Raw genomic sequence first — 18,455 nt, forward strand, 5'->3', positions numbered from 1 at the left:
GATAAATACAGATAAAATGGCCAAAAAATAAATATGGATAAATACAGATGTAAATGTTAAAATAATAAATACCATAAAACTGGGAGCCCTGTTCATAATGAAGCTTCCCACAGAAAAATAATAGTTTGGAAGCTGTCAATAACTAGGTTGTTTGACTCCAAGGAATTACAAGAGACATTAAATAGAAATGTCTATGAGCAGTCTCTGGTGCCACGCCGAGGTGGAAAATTCAGCATAACCAATGCTGGATGTCTAAATGTACTCACAAATATTTGTTAGGATGCTCTGACCTGCCTCAAGTTAAACACTGAAATGAGAAAGTGCAAAAATGTTGCTTTACACAACAAAATGTAGTCCTTAAATTATTGGGTTCAGGGGAATCGTCCACTTGATATTTGTGTCTTTAATCACATTTTAAATACAAAAGAAGTACAAAACACACAAGTTAGGTTTTGCTTGGCCTAACATAGCCTTCTTTTCTGTTTTCAGAAACATACATCATTTTTATTTTGTGGATTGTTTTGCATAAGTATGTGGAAAGGCTTTATTTGACAGCATGCTTTTTTTTAATGCAGATATGCGAAACTGGAAACTTCTCCATCAATGTTGCACTCAATAGGCTGAGAACAAATGGTAAATATCATGGAACTAAAATGATTTTTGTAAGGCTAATCAGGTGAAACGTGTATTTCCACTTTTATAAAAATATATGAGGAATACATTACGCACAGGTAAGATCAGGAGTTATGATCATTTATTCCAACTCATCTTCAAACCATTCTCCATCTGCCCGTCTCGAGTTCCAGTTCAAGCAAGTTCCAGAGCGCACGCAGAGATAAACTCACGAATAGATATCTGAAAAACAGTAGTAGAAAGGGAGAAAGAAGCAGCCACCACAATAAAGTTCTTGGCAACAAACTTTTGATGGCCCTAAAGTATTCTTGCACCAAAAAGAATTGTTCATACTCCAGCAGGATGGGCCAGATTTACTAATACGTTGTGCAAGGTTTGCGGTACGTTTGTAATGCAAACCTTGTGTAATGTAGTGCGTTGGTTTTTACTTTCCAAAGCAAATGAGAATTTATGTTGAAAAGTTGGATAAAGTAAAGTAGTTGAAAGGACTACTTTGGGCTAGTTCGCATCAAGGAGGCGTTGCATGGAGGTACATAGGTTTTTTCATTCAACCATCGATGGGTTTTGACACAAATCCCAATCTACCAACAATTGTAGACAAGAATTTTCACCAAAACCTTATGCTATCTCGTGTCAGGAGTAACACAGGAGAAATGTTTTAGGCTCTCCATACTTTCCAAAGTTTGCACGAGCAGCAGCAGACAGGGCAGGTAAGTGCGGTGGTGCAGGGCGGGTTGGGAGGGAGGGAAGTCAAAGGACGACAGAATAGGTACAATTAATAAATAAATAAAACCTATTCCATAGTCTGTCTACTCCCCCTGCCCCGCCCCGTCCTCCGCCCCACCTCGTTCACCTGCGCCGGCTGTGACTGTGCATTTATGCTGCATTGTACAGCACACATACAACTTGGCAAAAGTATTAAAACATAGGGGTATATTGTCTAGAAAGGAGTTCAGATTATCGCGGCTTTAGTGTCAGGAAACTGCTGCTAAAGCAGCAATAATGGGCTTAATAATATGCCGTAGAGAATTCCCACAGAGGCCGATGTTCACACCAGAACATGGGCTTCTATGGGAATTCACATGGGCATATTATCAAGCCCTTATCGCCACTTTAGTGGCAGTTCTCTGCCTCTAAACCAGCGACACTGTGTCTTGATAATATGCCCCTAAATTCTTTGTACTGCCAGGCGGCCCTTCCAGTACAAAGCCTACACTTGACAGACCTCACACATCCTATGGTGCATTGGGTCATGGCAGCCTGAAGGGCACCAGCACTGGGGAAGACAAACACTGTGCCATACATTAGTAGAACATTAGGAGGAACTTGGGCGTTGTGCTGTGCTGTGTCCGATTTATTACATTTTCCCCAATGTTTCTGTTGCTGTTGGGAAAGAGAGCTGTGGCCTGAGCGTTATTTAGAGTGTTTGGGGAATGCCAAGTTCCCGATGGTTAAACTGCCGCTGGCTCCAGTTTAGGGAACTGTCAGCATCATTTCTGTCCAGATTCGCCCCATGAACCATGGCAACACTGGACAGAAAAAATCCCTAAATGTTCTCCAATTGCAGGGTGACAGCACCCTGCTTATAAGGGACATTAGTTAGGGAATTTTGAAGATGGACCCAGTCTTTTGTGGTCTATCTGCAGATATAAGTCACGACAGGCTTGCTGGGCTGGCAGTGACATGGCCACCCCCTGCCATGTTTTTTAGTCCCAGAGCAGCTCTCCCATCGATGTAGCAGAAGGCTCTAATTTGGGTGGGATGGCCTTGCCTGGTGTGCTGAGGCTGCGTCTGCCGCACCCTGTACATTGCACGTTAGCTAAATCTACCCATAGCTGGGTACTTGGTCTTTCTCTGATGATGTCCTCTGAGCCCCCTAGCATCTGCACACCTCTGTCCATGATTAACTACTGTGTCAAGGAATTGTACCCATTGCACTCTTTAATTGTACACATAATTAATAGTTTCCTGAAGATATTCATGGTAATGCATGATCTTGCTCTCCTTGGGATCAAAGCCAATCAAAGGACTTACTCTCATGTCATTATTTTTCTTCTAAATTTAGCCATCCAACTCCAGCAGTCAGTCATCTTTTATTTGTTCACGTTTGGGTGGATAGTTCAACCTTTCTAGCCTCACGCACCTAACATGAAGCATTTAACCAATGCAATGCAAGAACATGGTGAAAGAGTGCCGTGACGCATACCTAGTGGGCACAGCGCATAAATAACTTGACCATCCCAAGGAGGGACCTGCTGAGGAGGAAGTAAAGACAAAGAATAGAAGCAGCATAGGGTGGAGGCTTTACACAGAGAGAGTGGAGAGTATTATAACACAAGGATGACGTGTGTGAAAAAAAGACAAGGGGAGTGGGAGTGGGACTTTCACAAGGAGCAGTACTTTGAGGTGGTGAGGGCACAGTGACGGTGTGGGGCACAGTTAAGGTGCACATTGCAGGGCAAGAAAGCGGCAACAAAGGTAGATCAAGTCAGTCCTTGCTGTGCCACCTTACATCATACCTTAAAGGTGACCCAAGGTCTGCACTACATATTCTTTAGATATCTTTTAAAATTAGAAAGGAATATTTGGCTATTAGAAAAAGGAATATATTGCAATTTACTGCTGATGAGTATGGTTTGAAGGGAGCTTTAAAATGCATTACAAATAAAAAGATAAAGTCTGAATGCTATGTGCCAGAATTATGATTGTCCATACGTAAGAGTTACAGATGACTTTGTGCAGCTGCATGCTATTCTGTTTTTATTGCATCCTTTATTTTTCAGAGTCGAAGATTCGTCGGATCCCTCACCCAACAAAGAATCCTTTCACATGGCTATTTTTCTTTGTATCCTGCCCCAACTACACCTATGAGGTATTTGCCAAATATATCAGACAGAGCTTAATATGATACTAGATACAATAGGCATGCAACTGTAAAACGAGTTTAATGTTTCTGATGCCATGACTAGCAGGGAACCCCCAGGTCAAGCATTTAAGAGTGCTGTTAATGAGGCCTCTGCTGACTTAGCTCCTTGAGGAAAGTGCTTGCTGCTTAGATCTGTGCGTAAACAGCAATACAAACGTTTGACTTCAGCAACAGTAGGTGCAGTCTGTTCAGAAAGCAGCCGTCAAGCTGACTCTATGTGAGATTCTCGGCAGGGCCGTATTGGCTACCTGGCAGTTTGGAATGCTGCTGAGCTAGGGGCTGATTTCTTTCATGGAGACCTGCGTGTGCTAAACGAAATTCGTTTCGCTTTAATTATTTCGAAGCACACGCAGGTCTCCATGAATGAAATCAGCCCCCACCACAGTGAAATCAGCCCCCAGCTCGGCAGCATTCAAAACTGCCTGGTAGTCAGTCCGGCCCTGATTCTCGGAAGTCAGAAGCAAATCGCGAGCAGGGTCGGACTGGCCTTTAAGGAATCAGGCAGTGTCTATGGGCTGGTCAGATATTTCATTGTGTGCACCATTGTTTGGCTGCTTGTGAGCTTGTTTTAAGGTCTGCTGGGCTGGTTTTTGCTATGGATTTATCTGATATTTAAACAAACATTGGCTAGAGCAAGCTGAAATCCATTCAGTCTTCCATACTTTGAAAAGCACCTACACAACGTGTCTTTATAAGTTCAAAACTGTCCCGAATTGCTAACATGGGCCACATTTTTAACTTTCTAATTTACCAATGGGGGCCACTTTTATTTTGGTGCCCTTGGCTATTGTCCCTCCCAGTCCGACCCTGATCAGGAGTGCCACAAGAGTGAGAGTGAGACACAGCAAAATCTTTGTGAATTATGTTCTACTAGTGAAGCCATTCTTTACTTCCACCTGTATCTTCTATCTGGCTGGTTTTAGGATTTATACTATCGCCTATTTTTTATTTATTTTTTAAGTTCAAGTTTATTGAAACCAAGCATAAAAAGGAATAAAATAACAGTGCATCAAAGCAGTATAATTGGATATGAAAATGAAAGTACAAAATAAAGATGCGTAACAAAACGGATTCAATAAACAGTTATAACTGAACTAAAGGAAAGGAAAGAAAGGGAAGCAAAGGGAAAATAGTACAATACATTTTGTCAATAAACAAAGTAATAGCATTCTAAATAAAACATTGTATGCTGAGAAATGATTCTATAAATTCGTGCATGAATAAAACTAATAAATGAATATATAAAAATATTAAGAAAAATGAAGAAAAAAGACAACTAGAAATAATCATGGTGGTTTACGAGCCTCATCTGACTTATTTGTGTGAGTAACAATAGAGGAGCTTGGGGAAGAGAGGGTGGATAAGTATGCAGTAAGTGGGAGCCATAATAAGTCCCTTTTAATTGCCAGGAAAAGAGGTGTAATGTAATTAGTGTCAAGCCTATGGTGAAAAAAAATGGCATTCCACTAAGCGGAATATGTAACTTTTGTCGAATCTTTCCAGTTGGAGGTTATCAAATGGAAAGCTACAGCTATTACTAAGTCGAGTAATTTGAAGTGAAAAGGAATTTGGGGCCAAGTTGGGGATAGGGAACCTAGGAAAACAGCTGAAGAGGAGAAGGGGGTTTTCGTCTTAAAAATAACATTCATACGAGACCAAACTGATTGCCAGAAGGCATGAATATTAGGGCAATGAAATAGCATGTGAATCAAATCAGCATTCGGGCATGGGCAAGCCCAACATTTAGGTGAAAGGTCTGGGGAAAAAGAGGCCAATTTTGCTGGAGAAAATAATGAACGCTGATAAATAAAGTAAAGGGTTTGGGTGGTGTTAGCTGCTCTTGATGTCTTATGAATGTTTAACCATATTTTATCCCATAAAGAGACGGGCCAGAATGTTGACAAATCCTGTTCCCAGGCCAATTCAGTTTTTGTTTTAAGACGTTCCAAAGGAATTAAAAGACAAGTGTAAATACGAGAAGCAGAGGGAGAAGTTTCTAAAAGCGGAAAAATTGTGGAACATGGAGCAGGAAGGTTGGGAGATGTAGGGAGTGTTTGAAGATATTGTTGAAGAGCAGGAAGTAGAAGATCATACTGTTTCCTAAAAGAATTTGGAAGAAGGAATTGAGATTGAACATCAGAAAAGGTTAAGGGCACATTATCAAACAGGAGTTGAAAAATCCATAATAAGCCTTTGGATCTCCAAGATTTCCAGAAAAAAGAGCGCTTGTTGATACGAAGAAGTTTATTATGCCAAATAGGTTGTTGGGATAAGGAAGTAAAAGAAGGGTATGAGGAAGGTAAAAGGGGGGTTAAAAGATGTCGTGTATGGGCAATAATAGGAGAGTGTAGAAAAGAAGCATTAGCAGTAAACGTGTTTCAAGGAAGTCAAACGGTGAAGTAAGGGATTTTTCAATAGATAACCAAAAAGGAGGGTGAGTTAAGAATTCAGTAGATAACCATTGAGAAGCTTGTTTGAGAGAAAATGCATAATGATAAGATTTAAAGTCAGGGAACTTCTTTTTTTTAAGATAGGATAAGGCGATCCGAGGGGCTTTGTTTTTCCAGAGGAATTTCAGTAAGATTGAGTCTAATCATTTAAAATAATAATTCGAGATGCGGACAGGTATCATGGAAAGGGAATATAAAATTATAGGTGCAAACATCATTTTTATGGAATCCAGTCTGCCCCACCGTGAAAGAAAGAGAGGATGCCATCTGGTAAATGAATCAGTCCATTTTTTGGTGATATACTCGAAGTTAAATTTCAAAGTATCAGAAATAGAAGAGGAAAACCATAATCCTAAGCATTTTAATTTAGTCGGTTGCCAGGAAAAACCTGTGTGATCAAAGTAATGACGAAGACATAAGACGTTAAGAGGTAGGACTTCACATTTATCTCGATTGAGGCGATAACCTGAGACCTTTGAGAAACTGTCGACTGGACGAAGGAAAGAGGGAAGAGAAGTATCGGGATTAGAGTAACATAAGAGAATATCGTCTGCATAAACAGACAATTTAACTTGGCTGGGGTCAGGATTATAACCGGTAATTTGAATGTCTTGTCTTATTTTTTGTTAAAAAGGGTTCTAATGCCACTATAAACAACAAAGGAGACAAGGGGCAGCCTGGGCGAACACCTCTGGAAAGGGAAAAATAATCTGAGATTTTGCCATTTGCAAAGATAGAAGCTCTAGGGCCAGAATACTATAAGGAAATAAGGGAGATTAATTGAGAGGGAAAGCCAATCCATCTGAGAGCGTGAAACATAAAATCCCAACCAATCCTATTGAACGCCTTTTCTGCATCCAGAGTTATGGCAGCAAGTGGATAGTGTATAGAATAAGCTTTGCTAAGTACATTAAAGAAGACTCTAGAGTTGTCGGAGAATAAACGTCCTTTGACGAAACCGGACTGTTCTGGTCCAATGAGTTCAGGTAAAATGGGATCGATACGCAATGCTAGTAATTTTTCAAAAATCTTATAATCCATGTTCACAAGGGAGATGGGACGGTAATTTTTACAGAAAGAGGAATCCTTATTGTCCTTGGGGATTAAACAAATCATAGCTTCTTGAAAAGTTCCTTGGGAAGAGCAGTTTGTAATATAAGAGTTAAATAGGAGAAGAAGGTGCAGAAGAAGAATCGAAAAATGATCATAAAATTCAATGGTAAAGCCGTCGGGGCCTGGTGCCTTACCTCGTCGTAAGACTGAAACTGCATGAGAAATTTCCTGCAAAGTTATATCTGTTTCGAGAGTGTCAAAGTTAATGTGGGGAGAGGAAGGAGAAGTAAGCGACTGAAAGTAAACGGATAAGTCAGATGGGAGGGGTTGGGTTTCTGAAGTATAAAGATGTTTATAGAATGTGACAAATTCCTGTAAAATATCGTCATCTTTGAAAAGAGATTTACCCGTAGAATCTGTAATGGAAGCAATCCTGGTTCTGTCACGGCGAGTTTTCAAATAATTAGCTAAAAGCTTCCCCATTTTATTTTGACCTCCATAATATCGTGTGCTACATTTCAAAAGATAAGAGGCTGCGGCGTCAGTAGATAATTTATTGAAAGAGACTCTGACAGAAATTAAATCCTTTAAAGAGGAGTCGGTGAGTGATTGGCAATAGGTATACTCTAGTTGCTTAATTTTAGCAAGAAGTTGGGCAGATTGTTTTTCAAAAATCTTTTTTTTCTGAGAAACATAATTAATTATAAAACCTCTAGCAGTCACCTTAAAAGAATCCCAAATCATAGCAGGAGAAGAATCAGAGAGGTTATTAGTAACAAAGAAGTCATTAGCAAAGGAACTGAATTGGCCAGAGAATTTAGGATTCACAAGAAGGGAATTATTAAAACGCCATCTACCGGAGGAAAGGGAGAAGGGAATTAGGTCAAAATCAACAAAAACCGGGGCGTGATCTGAGATTAAAATGGAGCCTATCTCTGAATTAAGAGCCCATTGAGCCAGAGACTTACTAAAAAAGAGATAGTCAATGCGGGATTGAGTTTTATGTGGGGGAGAGAAATAACTATATTCTCGGAGATCTGGATGACAAAGTCTCCAGATATCAATTAAGGATTTACGCCAGATGGCAGAGGCAAATTTGGAAAATTGGCAATTTAACTGGGGAGTGTCTATCTAAAATGGATCATGAATTTGGTTACAATCACCACCAAAAATAATGTAATCGTCATCATAGGAAAGTAATTTGTCAGAAATAAGTACCCAAAATTTGTTATCAACAGAAACTGGAGCATAAACATTAAAAATAACTAATGGTACATTATCAATTAACAATTTGGTAATCACCCAGCGACCTTCAGAATCAATTTCCTGATGAACAATAGAAACATTAAACTTTTTGTGAACTAAGATTGCAACACCATTCTTTTTCCCTAAAGCTGGGGAGGAGATAACGTTACCAACCCAAAGTCGTTTTAATTTAGAGGTTTCAGTATCTGATAAGTGGGTTTCTTGCAACATGGCAATGTCAGTGTGTAATCTAGCCAAGTGGGATAAAACTTGTTGTCTTTTAATGGGATTATTTAAACCTTTAACATTCCATGTAGTTGTGGTATATAAATAAATAATACCGGATCTATTTTTGGATGAATAAATGTATAACAGATAGCTCAATAAAATAAGAGTCAAGACTCGAGGTAGTAGGAGTTTCTGCAGGTTTATTACAGCATAAGGACAGGATCAGGACAACCTGCATAGAACGGGGGTAACAGGGCCCAGCAGGACAACTGGGGCCCAGCAGCTGCCGGGGCTTGATCTGGGATGAGCGCGCTAACTTTTAATAACAATACATCAACTTATATACATAGCGCAAACACATAGCATTACATTGCAGTAGGCGTAACAGTGGGTGGAGCAGAAGGCGTGACGCGTAGCAGTCGCGAAAGATAACAGTAGAAAGAGGTGTAACTGGGAGTATACTTAGGCATGTGGTGCAAACGTAACAGAATATGTCATGAATGGGGCGGAAACATAGGAGGGGGCTACCTAAGGAGCCGGGACCTCTAACCTAATGGTGCGCGAAAACTGGCAATGACGTATTACTAGGAGAAGCTGGGGGCTACGAACTCTGTGTTAGGAGCAGAGACTAAAGTCTGGAGGGTCGGAGCGACATGTACCTAAACCCTATCTGGTATCTGATGTTTAGGGAACATGTTGATATAAACTAGAAGTCATGAGGGGAAAAGCTAACTTGATTCTAAGACTGGACCATGCATTATTCTACATGTAGTGCGTGATGAAGAATATTAAATGACCATTAAATGCAGTATTTCTCTAACATGGAGACGAGAAGGCTAGACAATGACGGAAACTATTGATGCAGTTCAGTAGCTCAGGAATGCAGAGAAGGAGGACTGAACTGATAACTGGAACTATAACATACTTTTGGCAGACTCAGAGGCAGAGCCAAGCTGCACCGGGCACTGCGAGGCAGGAAGTAAGTGAAGGGTCGAGGATACAGGTGGGGGCTGTATCGCTCCTCAGCGAGGCTTTCAGGAGACAGGAGCTGAATCTGATGTCCGGGCCCTTTTGAGGCCTGGAAACGGGGACTTTATAATGGAATAACGTGCACACTGGGAAACGTGGCAATTATAACTTTACATAGGCCTGATATTCGTAGTATTCACGAGGACTGGAAACTAGCATACTAAAGGTGGACACAACTGGAATTGCGTCATTAATCGGACATGGGGAATAACATATGCATATTGGTCATGCACACATAACATATGATGGATGAGGCGTAGGGACACAGAACATGGCAAAATTTACTTTTCCACATTCCCTCCTTGTCACTACGTTTCCATCAGGAAACATCAATTTTCATGATACCATCTATCATTTCATACAGTACCATTTGCTCGTCTCGAATTGTCTTGGAACGGGATTTAGAACGGGGCTTAGGACTAGGAATACAAGAGGTAGCACACATGCTGCAAATCGCAGGGCCACATTGTATACAGAGGCAGCAGCTAAATATGATCGCTACTGCAATACCTAGAAAGGACAGGACTTTCCATCCCCATGCGGAAATTATATTCCAGAACCAACTGGACCATGTCCAGGTGCCTGGATCTTGGTGTAACAGATGGGCAATTTTATGGAGTCTGGTTATAGCTGAATAAACAGACGGCGCGTTATTTGGAATGAAAATGCAGCAACTAGATCCGATGACTCTACAGGCCCCGCCCCTATCGGCCAGTATGACGTCAAGGACGAGACGATTTTGCAAAACGACAAATCTCATAGCAGATTGTTCTTCGGTTAAGTTACCTAGAGCAGAGGCAGTCTCATTTACTATAGCTTCAAGGGTTCTTGTTAACCTACGGATCAGTTTACTATTCTGGACAGGTCCTACAAAGAAGAAGAAGCCTTTATTGAAATCTGTATACTGTTCTAGAGTAGTTTCAGTATAATCGACAATTGGGGACTCCCTTCTATGTCTAATGTGTACTAAATGTGTGTTTCTGTGATAATCAGATGGGGCTAGGAAAACAGGTGGCAGTAGGAAGGCAATGTAACAGGTTCCCTCCCAATCGAGGGGCAGACGGGCATATGCGGTTTGACCACAAATAAAATAAGAATGACGTGAAGCTTTGAAAACAGATTTCCCACCGTCACTATACTGGATAACAGTAGTACATTCACTGTGACCTACATGTACAGAACCATAACTACGGACACATAATTCGCCTTTGACAGGTAGTACTGAAATAGCAGGTAAGTCTGGAGTAGTATCAGACTGAACATTCAGGACCATAAAATTCGACGAATAATTACCTAAATTATATACTTCATTTTCTAGATCTAAACCTGTTCTGTGGGGGAAACCTTGCTTGTCTGAAAAACATGTACTGTTAAGAAAAGACATATCTGTTGAGGATGACGTTATCGTGGACCATGCTCCACACGAACCATTGTGTGAGAATGGATAAGGAAAAAGTGGCAGAACTCCCTTTGATGTCTGAAAAGGGGGGAGTCGACCACACACCCAACAATTAGTGGCATTGCTGGTCTGGTGTGAATAATGTAACATACGGATAAATGTGTTGTTGCGCATAGCGAGGCGGTATGAATATTCGTGAGGAGGCAGATCACTAAACGTGTGCTCTACTGTAGCATTAGCAGACATATTTACATGAGGAACTGGAAAATACAAATAGAACGCATAGCTGGTGCAGGAAATCATTATGCTGATGAATAATACGAAACTCAGAAAAACGATACATTGAATTGAGTTATTACTGACTCTCTCACTATGGGGGTCTATTTTATACATGTCAGAAACAGTCTAACCGTTTCACCTAGGGGAGGACTTATACAATCAAACTGACTGACTTATTTTACTAGACCTGAGCTTTAACTTATACTCCTGCTGCGGAGTTTTCTCTAACAAGGGAGGGGTTGTAATAATGTCTTGTGCGGGACAGTCCTTAAGAGCAATATTCTGGCAGTCTTTCGAATCCTGGGAAATGTTTTTAGAAACGGATTTCAATCCTTTAAAAAGTTTAATATGAGAAAGGTGGATCCATCCTTTTCTGCCTTCCAACTTGACGGCAGTACGGGTGGTCAAGAGGACCTGACGTGGCTCCTTCCAACGTGGTTCCAGCGGACTTGATCTGTCAAAATTTCTGATCATCACCAAGGAGCCTGGAACGATCTCGTGCGGTGCCACCTCGGTATTGTCTGGAAATGCGGCGGCAACCTGTGAACGACATGAGTTGAGGGCAGACATCAAGGAAGCTAGGTAATCTGTCAGCATATTACATGAAACATCGGTAATACTTCGGGGTCTAGGAGTACCCCACATGTTAGGGGGGCGGCCGAATACGACCTCATACGGGGACAGACCTGATCTGGAATGTGCGACCATGCGCATATAAAACAAAGCAACTGGCAGAGCTACTAGCCAGTCCACACCTTTTTCTTTACAGACTTTGGCAATACGGATTTTCAGGGTCTGATTATGTCTCTCGACCAGACCGGCTGCTTCAGGATGGCGTACACAATGGAACTTCCACTGGTACCCTAACAAAAGGGAAACGTGCTTCATCAGTTCAGATGAGAATGGCTGACCGTTATCAGAATATACGACTCTAGGGAGTCCATATCTAGGGAAAAATTCACGAACCAACTGCTTGGCAGTGGTCGCGGCTGTGTAATCTGGGACTGGATATGCTTCTGTCCACCTGGACAAAGCGCATACAACTACAAGGACATACTTGAAACCTCGACATCGCTCCATCTGAATATAATCCATCTGGAGGACCTCAAAAGGGTGGTCAGGGGGCTGGAAACCACCTTGTTCCACCGGGACACTTTTACCTGGATTAAACTGACAACATATCATACAGGTACGGACTTTCTGCTTGGCTGCAGCTCGTAAATGCTTGTTGAACCAAATGTTCTGGATACTGTCTAACATAGCTTTTTCTCCTAAATGTGCTGGACTATGTGCGGTATTGATAATGACTTGAACCATAGAATCGGGGAGAAACCATGTGGCTCTACCCTTCGTTAACCATCCTTGATCTGTCTGGACCCCTCCTTGTTCAGACCATTTCTTGATTTCATCGGGAGTAGCATGTAACTGTATATCTATGACGTCTTGTGTAGGGTCCTTAACTGTCATGCATGTAATCGGATCTGGAGTATGTGTCATGTTAACTGGAATGTCTGGAGTCTGTGCTGTAAGCTTGGCTGTGCGGTCTGCTAGATCATTACCTTGGGAAATAATGTCAGTAACTTTCGTATGTGCTTTGCATTTCATGATAGCAATGGATGTCGGTAAATGTACGGCATCTAACAGGGCTTGAATAAGGAGACCATGCTGAATCTTGGTTCCATGAGAAGTCATGAAACCTCTCTCCTGCCAGAGCACTCCGAAGTCGTGTACAACTCCGAATGCGTAACGTGAATCTGTGTAAACATTAACTTTCAGGTTCTTGGCATGTATACAGGCTTGTGTCAGAGCGACTAGCTCTGCTGCTTGAGCGGACAGGGTATCGATACGGTGTGTTTCAATAACTTCGGTGTCGGTAGTTACTGCATACGCGGCGACTAGTTCTCCTGTACTAGTTCTCATACATGAACCATCCACATAAAGTGTCAGGTCAGGATCTGGTAACGGAATGTCTGTCAGGTCTTGTCTTGGCTTTGTCGTAATGTTAACTACTTCCACACAGTCATGTGTGTCTGGATTTGAATTAACTGATGGTAACAGTGTAGCAGGATTCAGAACGTTGCAGCGTCTAATTTCTATGTGTGGCTGGAACAGTGTCAATTCATAACCTGTTAAACGTGCAATTGTCAAGTGCTGAGTTTGTGTTCGGTTTAAAAGAACTTCTACTGAATGTGGAACTTGTACTGTCAGGGAATGTCCTAAAACTATGGAATCACTTTGTCTGATAGCTAGTGCTGTGGCTGCAACTGACTTGAGGCACGCAGGCAACGCCTGGGCGACTGGATCTAATGTGCTCGAAAAATAAGCACAGGGCTTGTATTGTCCTGCTTGATCTTGTGTGAGAACAGATAATGCTGTACCTTCGCGTTCAGTAACGAAAAGTGTAAAAGGCTTACTGTAGTTCGGTGTAGCTAGAACTGGAGCTTGACATAAAGCTTTCTTTAACTCGTTGAAACTAAGTGTATGTTCAGATGTCCAAGGGAGGACAGTCGATACGGCTGCCTCCTGTGTCGTTAACTGTATCAGTGGCTTGGCTAGAAATGCATACTGGGGAATCCATTGTCTACAATAAGAAGTAAGGCCGATAAAGGCACGTACCTCCTTCTGGGTTCTGGGCTGGGGAAGACTCGCTATTAACTGGATACGGTCGGGTGTCAACTGCCTACCCCTCTTGGACAGTAAGTGTCCTAAGTATACCACTTGCTGGACACAGAATTGAAGCTTCGAAGGTGACACCTTGTGCCCCATCTCGGCTAGAAAATACAAGACTGTAAGGGATGCTCGCTCGCAGTCACGTACAGAACGGGCTGTGATCAGTAGATCATCGACATACTGGAGCAGGGCAGTGTCAGTAGGCATGTGAATATTGTCTAGTTGTCTCTTGAGTGCTTGACTGTAAATACTAGGACTTTCTGTGAAACCTTGAGGAGCGCGTGTAAACATATAGCTCCTTCCATTTAAACAAAATCCGAAAAGAAACTGGCTGTCTGGATGAATGGGAACACTAAAAAATGCATTCTTGAGGTCAATAACAGTGAAGAACATGGCTTCGGAATCAATGGCTGTTAACAGGGAAGAGATGTCTGGGACAACTGGGTACTGAGGAATAATACATTTATTAAGCTCTCGTAAATCAATCACTAATCGATATACTGGGGGTGCATTCGGATCAGTACGTTTCATGACTGGAATGATCGGAGAATTGCATACATTGGAGTCAGTTTCTACAACTACTCCTTGAGCCATGAGCTCGTCAATAATTTTGGATAAGGCTGCTACAGCCTCAGGTGGCAATCTGTACTGTCTGATTCGGGGTAACACTACACCTGGTTTGAGAGTCACACGATGGGGTGTGATTTGCATGTAACCTACATCAGTTGGACCTTGCGCCCATAAATGCTGTGGAACATTAGACAATCTTGAATCAAAATCTCGTAATACATAGTGACCCTTAAAGTCACGTAGGAACAGACGTATTCCCTCTGGGGAACAGCATATGACTGCACCTAACTCTTTCAGTGTTTTAATGCCTAATAGGTTTTCTGGACATGACTTAGTAAGTAACAGATCAGTAGTGCGGGACAATGGACCTACTTCTAGAGTGACTGGCTTAGATATCTCATTAACTATTGGCTTTCCTGAAAATCCAAGGGAAACATTTCTTGAGCCTGAGAGCGGAGCCCCTGGAACTTCGGCGTGACTAATTGTGGTCCTACTTGCCCCTGTATCGATCAAAAACTTTCTGTCTTTCCCTAATACTTGACTGTGAACATAGGGACCTTCTTGATCTACAGGTATCTCGATGAGAGGCAAGCCTACCTCCCTCTCTAGGCTGTTTCATGAATATGGCTGGTACTCTGGATACTCAGACGGTGCATACTGGTACATCTGCGATGTAACGTGCTGTGTTGCAGCAATAGGCTGCGGTGCGGAAACTGTCTGTTGTGCATTCTGTGACTGAGGAATCTGTGAAACTTGTTCTTGTCTCGGCGGACGTGGTCTTTCTTTAGTCTTACCAGTAGCTATATTATGTTTCAGAACTGCACACTCGTTTATAAAATGACCTGGCTGTTTACAATAATTGCAGTTCCCTTTAACGGGAGCTGCAGGATGACTGGCTTGATTGGCTTGATTTGGACCCCTCTTCTGACTGTCTTGAGGAACGGATTGTGCAACTAGTACTTTCATTTTCGTGTCTTTCATACGTTTTCTTTCGTGTTCTTGCTCTTCTCTGATTCTATTCTGGTGATACTGGAGCATCTGGAGCATCTGGGACGGAGTATTTGCTTGCCAGGTGCTTTCGACTTTCAAAACTCGGTTTTTAATTTGTGGGCTTGAATTTTCGACTAATTTGGTAACGAAAAGGTGAGGGTATGACTCACTACTTGTCTTGAGACCACTGTTGATACTGAAACATTTTTCAAATCTAGAATAAAAATCACTAATATCTTCATCTTGTTTCTGTTTACAGGCTGAGATTGCATCCCAGTCTTCTTTTCTCGTTGTCAATAATCTGGGTAAAACTTGAATCAATAATTCTGGTAATTCTTTACATTTATCTCCAAGACCGGTACCTGGTACTCGTGCCTTGTCTTCAGCTTCTAGAGCTGCCCAATCGATCTTTTTCTCTCCCACCTCCCATTCTTTTTCTTTTAACTTTTCATATACCCCTGCGGGCAGCAGGACTTTTAACATTTTAATGATATCTGGGTAAGTGTATTCTCCCATACGGAGCATGTCTTTTAATTCTCTATGGAACCCTGCTGGATCTTTGTCATGACAGGGAATTAATTTCTTCATTTCAAGAAGTTCCATCTTTGAAATCGGAGTGTATACAAACACTCGTTGCATTACGCCACCCGCCCCTTGGACTGGGTGGACTTCTCGTAACGGATTCTGTCTGTCTATGTAGAATGATTTACTTTCTGGGGGTGAGACATGAACAAAATGCGGGTTCAGGAACGTTCTATATTTGTGACGCTGTTCCAGAATGATACTGATTAAATCGGTACCTAGACCTCTCCATCTATACTGGAGTAACTCGTTCAGGACATCGTGCAACGGACCTGGATCAGAATGTTGATCCTCATACAAAGTAATGAGGTGCTGGATCATATACATACCCACCAGTCGCTGCTCGGCTGGGGGCAATTTCAGAAACATTTGTGCCACTATTTCGTCTGGAAAAGTGGTAGAATCAGTAATCCATCGGACTGCTGATCGGACTAGTTCTTGTTCATGCATAGTACTTAATTCACTGTAACCGACTCGTGATTTCAGAATGTGATCGGTAGCTTGAAATACTTGTTCTAGAGAACCTTGTTCTGGTGCTTGATGATGGAAAATAGACTTGCGTTCTAGGCGTAAATGGCGATCTGGAAATCTAGATTTTCCTACATACGCTATTCTGGCGGGATTCTCGTCTTCCTCTTCAGGATCAGAGATACTTTCTTTCTCGCTTACTTGTGCTGCTTTACGCTGTTCGTGTAACCTTATTATTTCTTTACGAATTTTCTTGTACATACTTTCCATGGCACCGACGGTCTTGTGCTTACCCTCGGCTATATTATCACTCCACCTTGTCAGGATTCTCATTTCGGCGGGATCTTTAGACGGGTAATCTTGTTCTCTTATTAGACAATTGATCAGGAACTTTAATATCATGAGCTGGATCTCGGCTTTCCTTTGAGACATAATCTCGCCAATACTTTCTGGATCATCCCCTGTACGGATGAAACGATATATTCTGTCTAGATCTTCTTTCATATTCGGTAAGGTGACTAGATACTCGGTCACTCTCCTTACACGTAAGGAATATAAAACCATATTATACTCGCCTGGGACTGGATCATAGACACATTCGTTAAGGGTTTGCCTGATTTCTGTAACAGACTGATGTTTGGGCGTGCGCTGTAACGCTTGAGCATGTAATTCGAGTAATGTTAAACGCTTGTGTGGCGGCGGGGTTTGAGGAAGACCTCTTCCTGCGGCCCCTAGACTAGAATCGTCTACTGACATTCTTCGTCCTGGCAGGGTCGGTAATTGTAACGTGGGCTGGACTTGTATGGCGGACTGGGCCGGGGGAGCTGTTAAGGGCACCCCGGTGTCTGGAGGAGCAGGAAGTGCCTGATTTACAGGGACTGGCGGAGCGCGAACAGGATTTGCATATTCTGGGACTGTGTCGTCCAAGTAGGACGAAATAAAAATATCAGCTGCGGTCGGTTTGTGACGTAGCTTGGTCGGAACTAATGGTGGCGGGAAATTACTGGATGCCTCTGGGGTCGCTTTTGGCAAACCTTCGGCAAGAAGAGGATACATACCCTTAATGAGGGCATGCCTCTGTCTGTCTGACTGTTCGGCTTTGACTTGTTCACCTATCTCGATTAATTCTCTTTCTTGGGCTCATTCCTGGGATTCTCTACTTAACTCTGACTTTCTGACCTCCTTTTCAGTTCTTCTATGCGCTTCTTTACGCCATAACTCGATGGCATCCTTTTGTGACTGTCTGGCTTTCTTTTTCCATAATGCTTCTTCTACTCGCATGATACATTCGGCATCCCATGTACCCGATACGGGCCATCTATACTTTTCTTCTAACTGTTTGGTATACTCTACCCATAAATCTAGATACAATATGGCGCTTATGCCATGTTTCTGATACATAAAGTGGCCTGGACTGTCCCTAGGCGGAACAGGAACTGCTTCTTCTAATAAACCCTTTCTAGTTTTTAACTGACGTAACTTGGAAAATATAGGCATGACTGAACTGTAATCTGGACACAATACAATACACAATGAAAACACGAAATCACATCACACTCATACCACAACATTAAAATACATAAAGAACATTATAAATAACAGTTCGAACAGAATATTACCTGAAATACTGAGAACAGAAATACAAGAATTTTCTCGAGAACGGAACAGACTAGAGTTACTGGATGCACTGCTGTAACAGTACGGAACATACCGGTCCCATAAAGAGACACGTCAGAACCCGCATCCACCGAAGTGGACACTTCGTTTGTGAGTCTGGGCACCACCAACCCACGGACCAGGAGTCAATTTAGATTGGTCCTGTCTAGATACTACCCCAGCAATGGTACTCACCGGGCAGCACGGAACGGAAGGCCTCGGACGGGACTGGACTGTTACGACGACGAACTTCGGACTTCGGACTTCAGTTACGGGT

The 18,455-nt window shown here is 42.2% G+C and overlaps 1 protein-coding gene across 1 annotated transcript in view; it reads left to right on the plus strand.

The window, feature by feature from the left end:
- The window catches only part of LOC144765530 (very-long-chain enoyl-CoA reductase-like), an 87,861-nt gene that overhangs the window by 46,031 nt on the left and 23,375 nt on the right, over positions 1 to 18,455 (plus strand). The window contains exons 8-9 of the mRNA XM_078650329.1: positions 576 to 633; positions 3,417 to 3,505. Of these exons, the coding sequence (XP_078506455.1) occupies positions 576 to 633; positions 3,417 to 3,505 (147 nt within the window). The remainder of the gene's footprint in view (positions 1 to 575; positions 634 to 3,416; positions 3,506 to 18,455) is intronic.

The sequence above is a fragment of the Lissotriton helveticus genome, chromosome 1_1 (genome assembly GCF_964261635.1).
Source record: "Lissotriton helveticus chromosome 1_1, aLisHel1.1, whole genome shotgun sequence".
NCBI classification, from domain to species: Eukaryota; Metazoa; Chordata; class Amphibia; order Caudata; family Salamandridae; genus Lissotriton; species Lissotriton helveticus.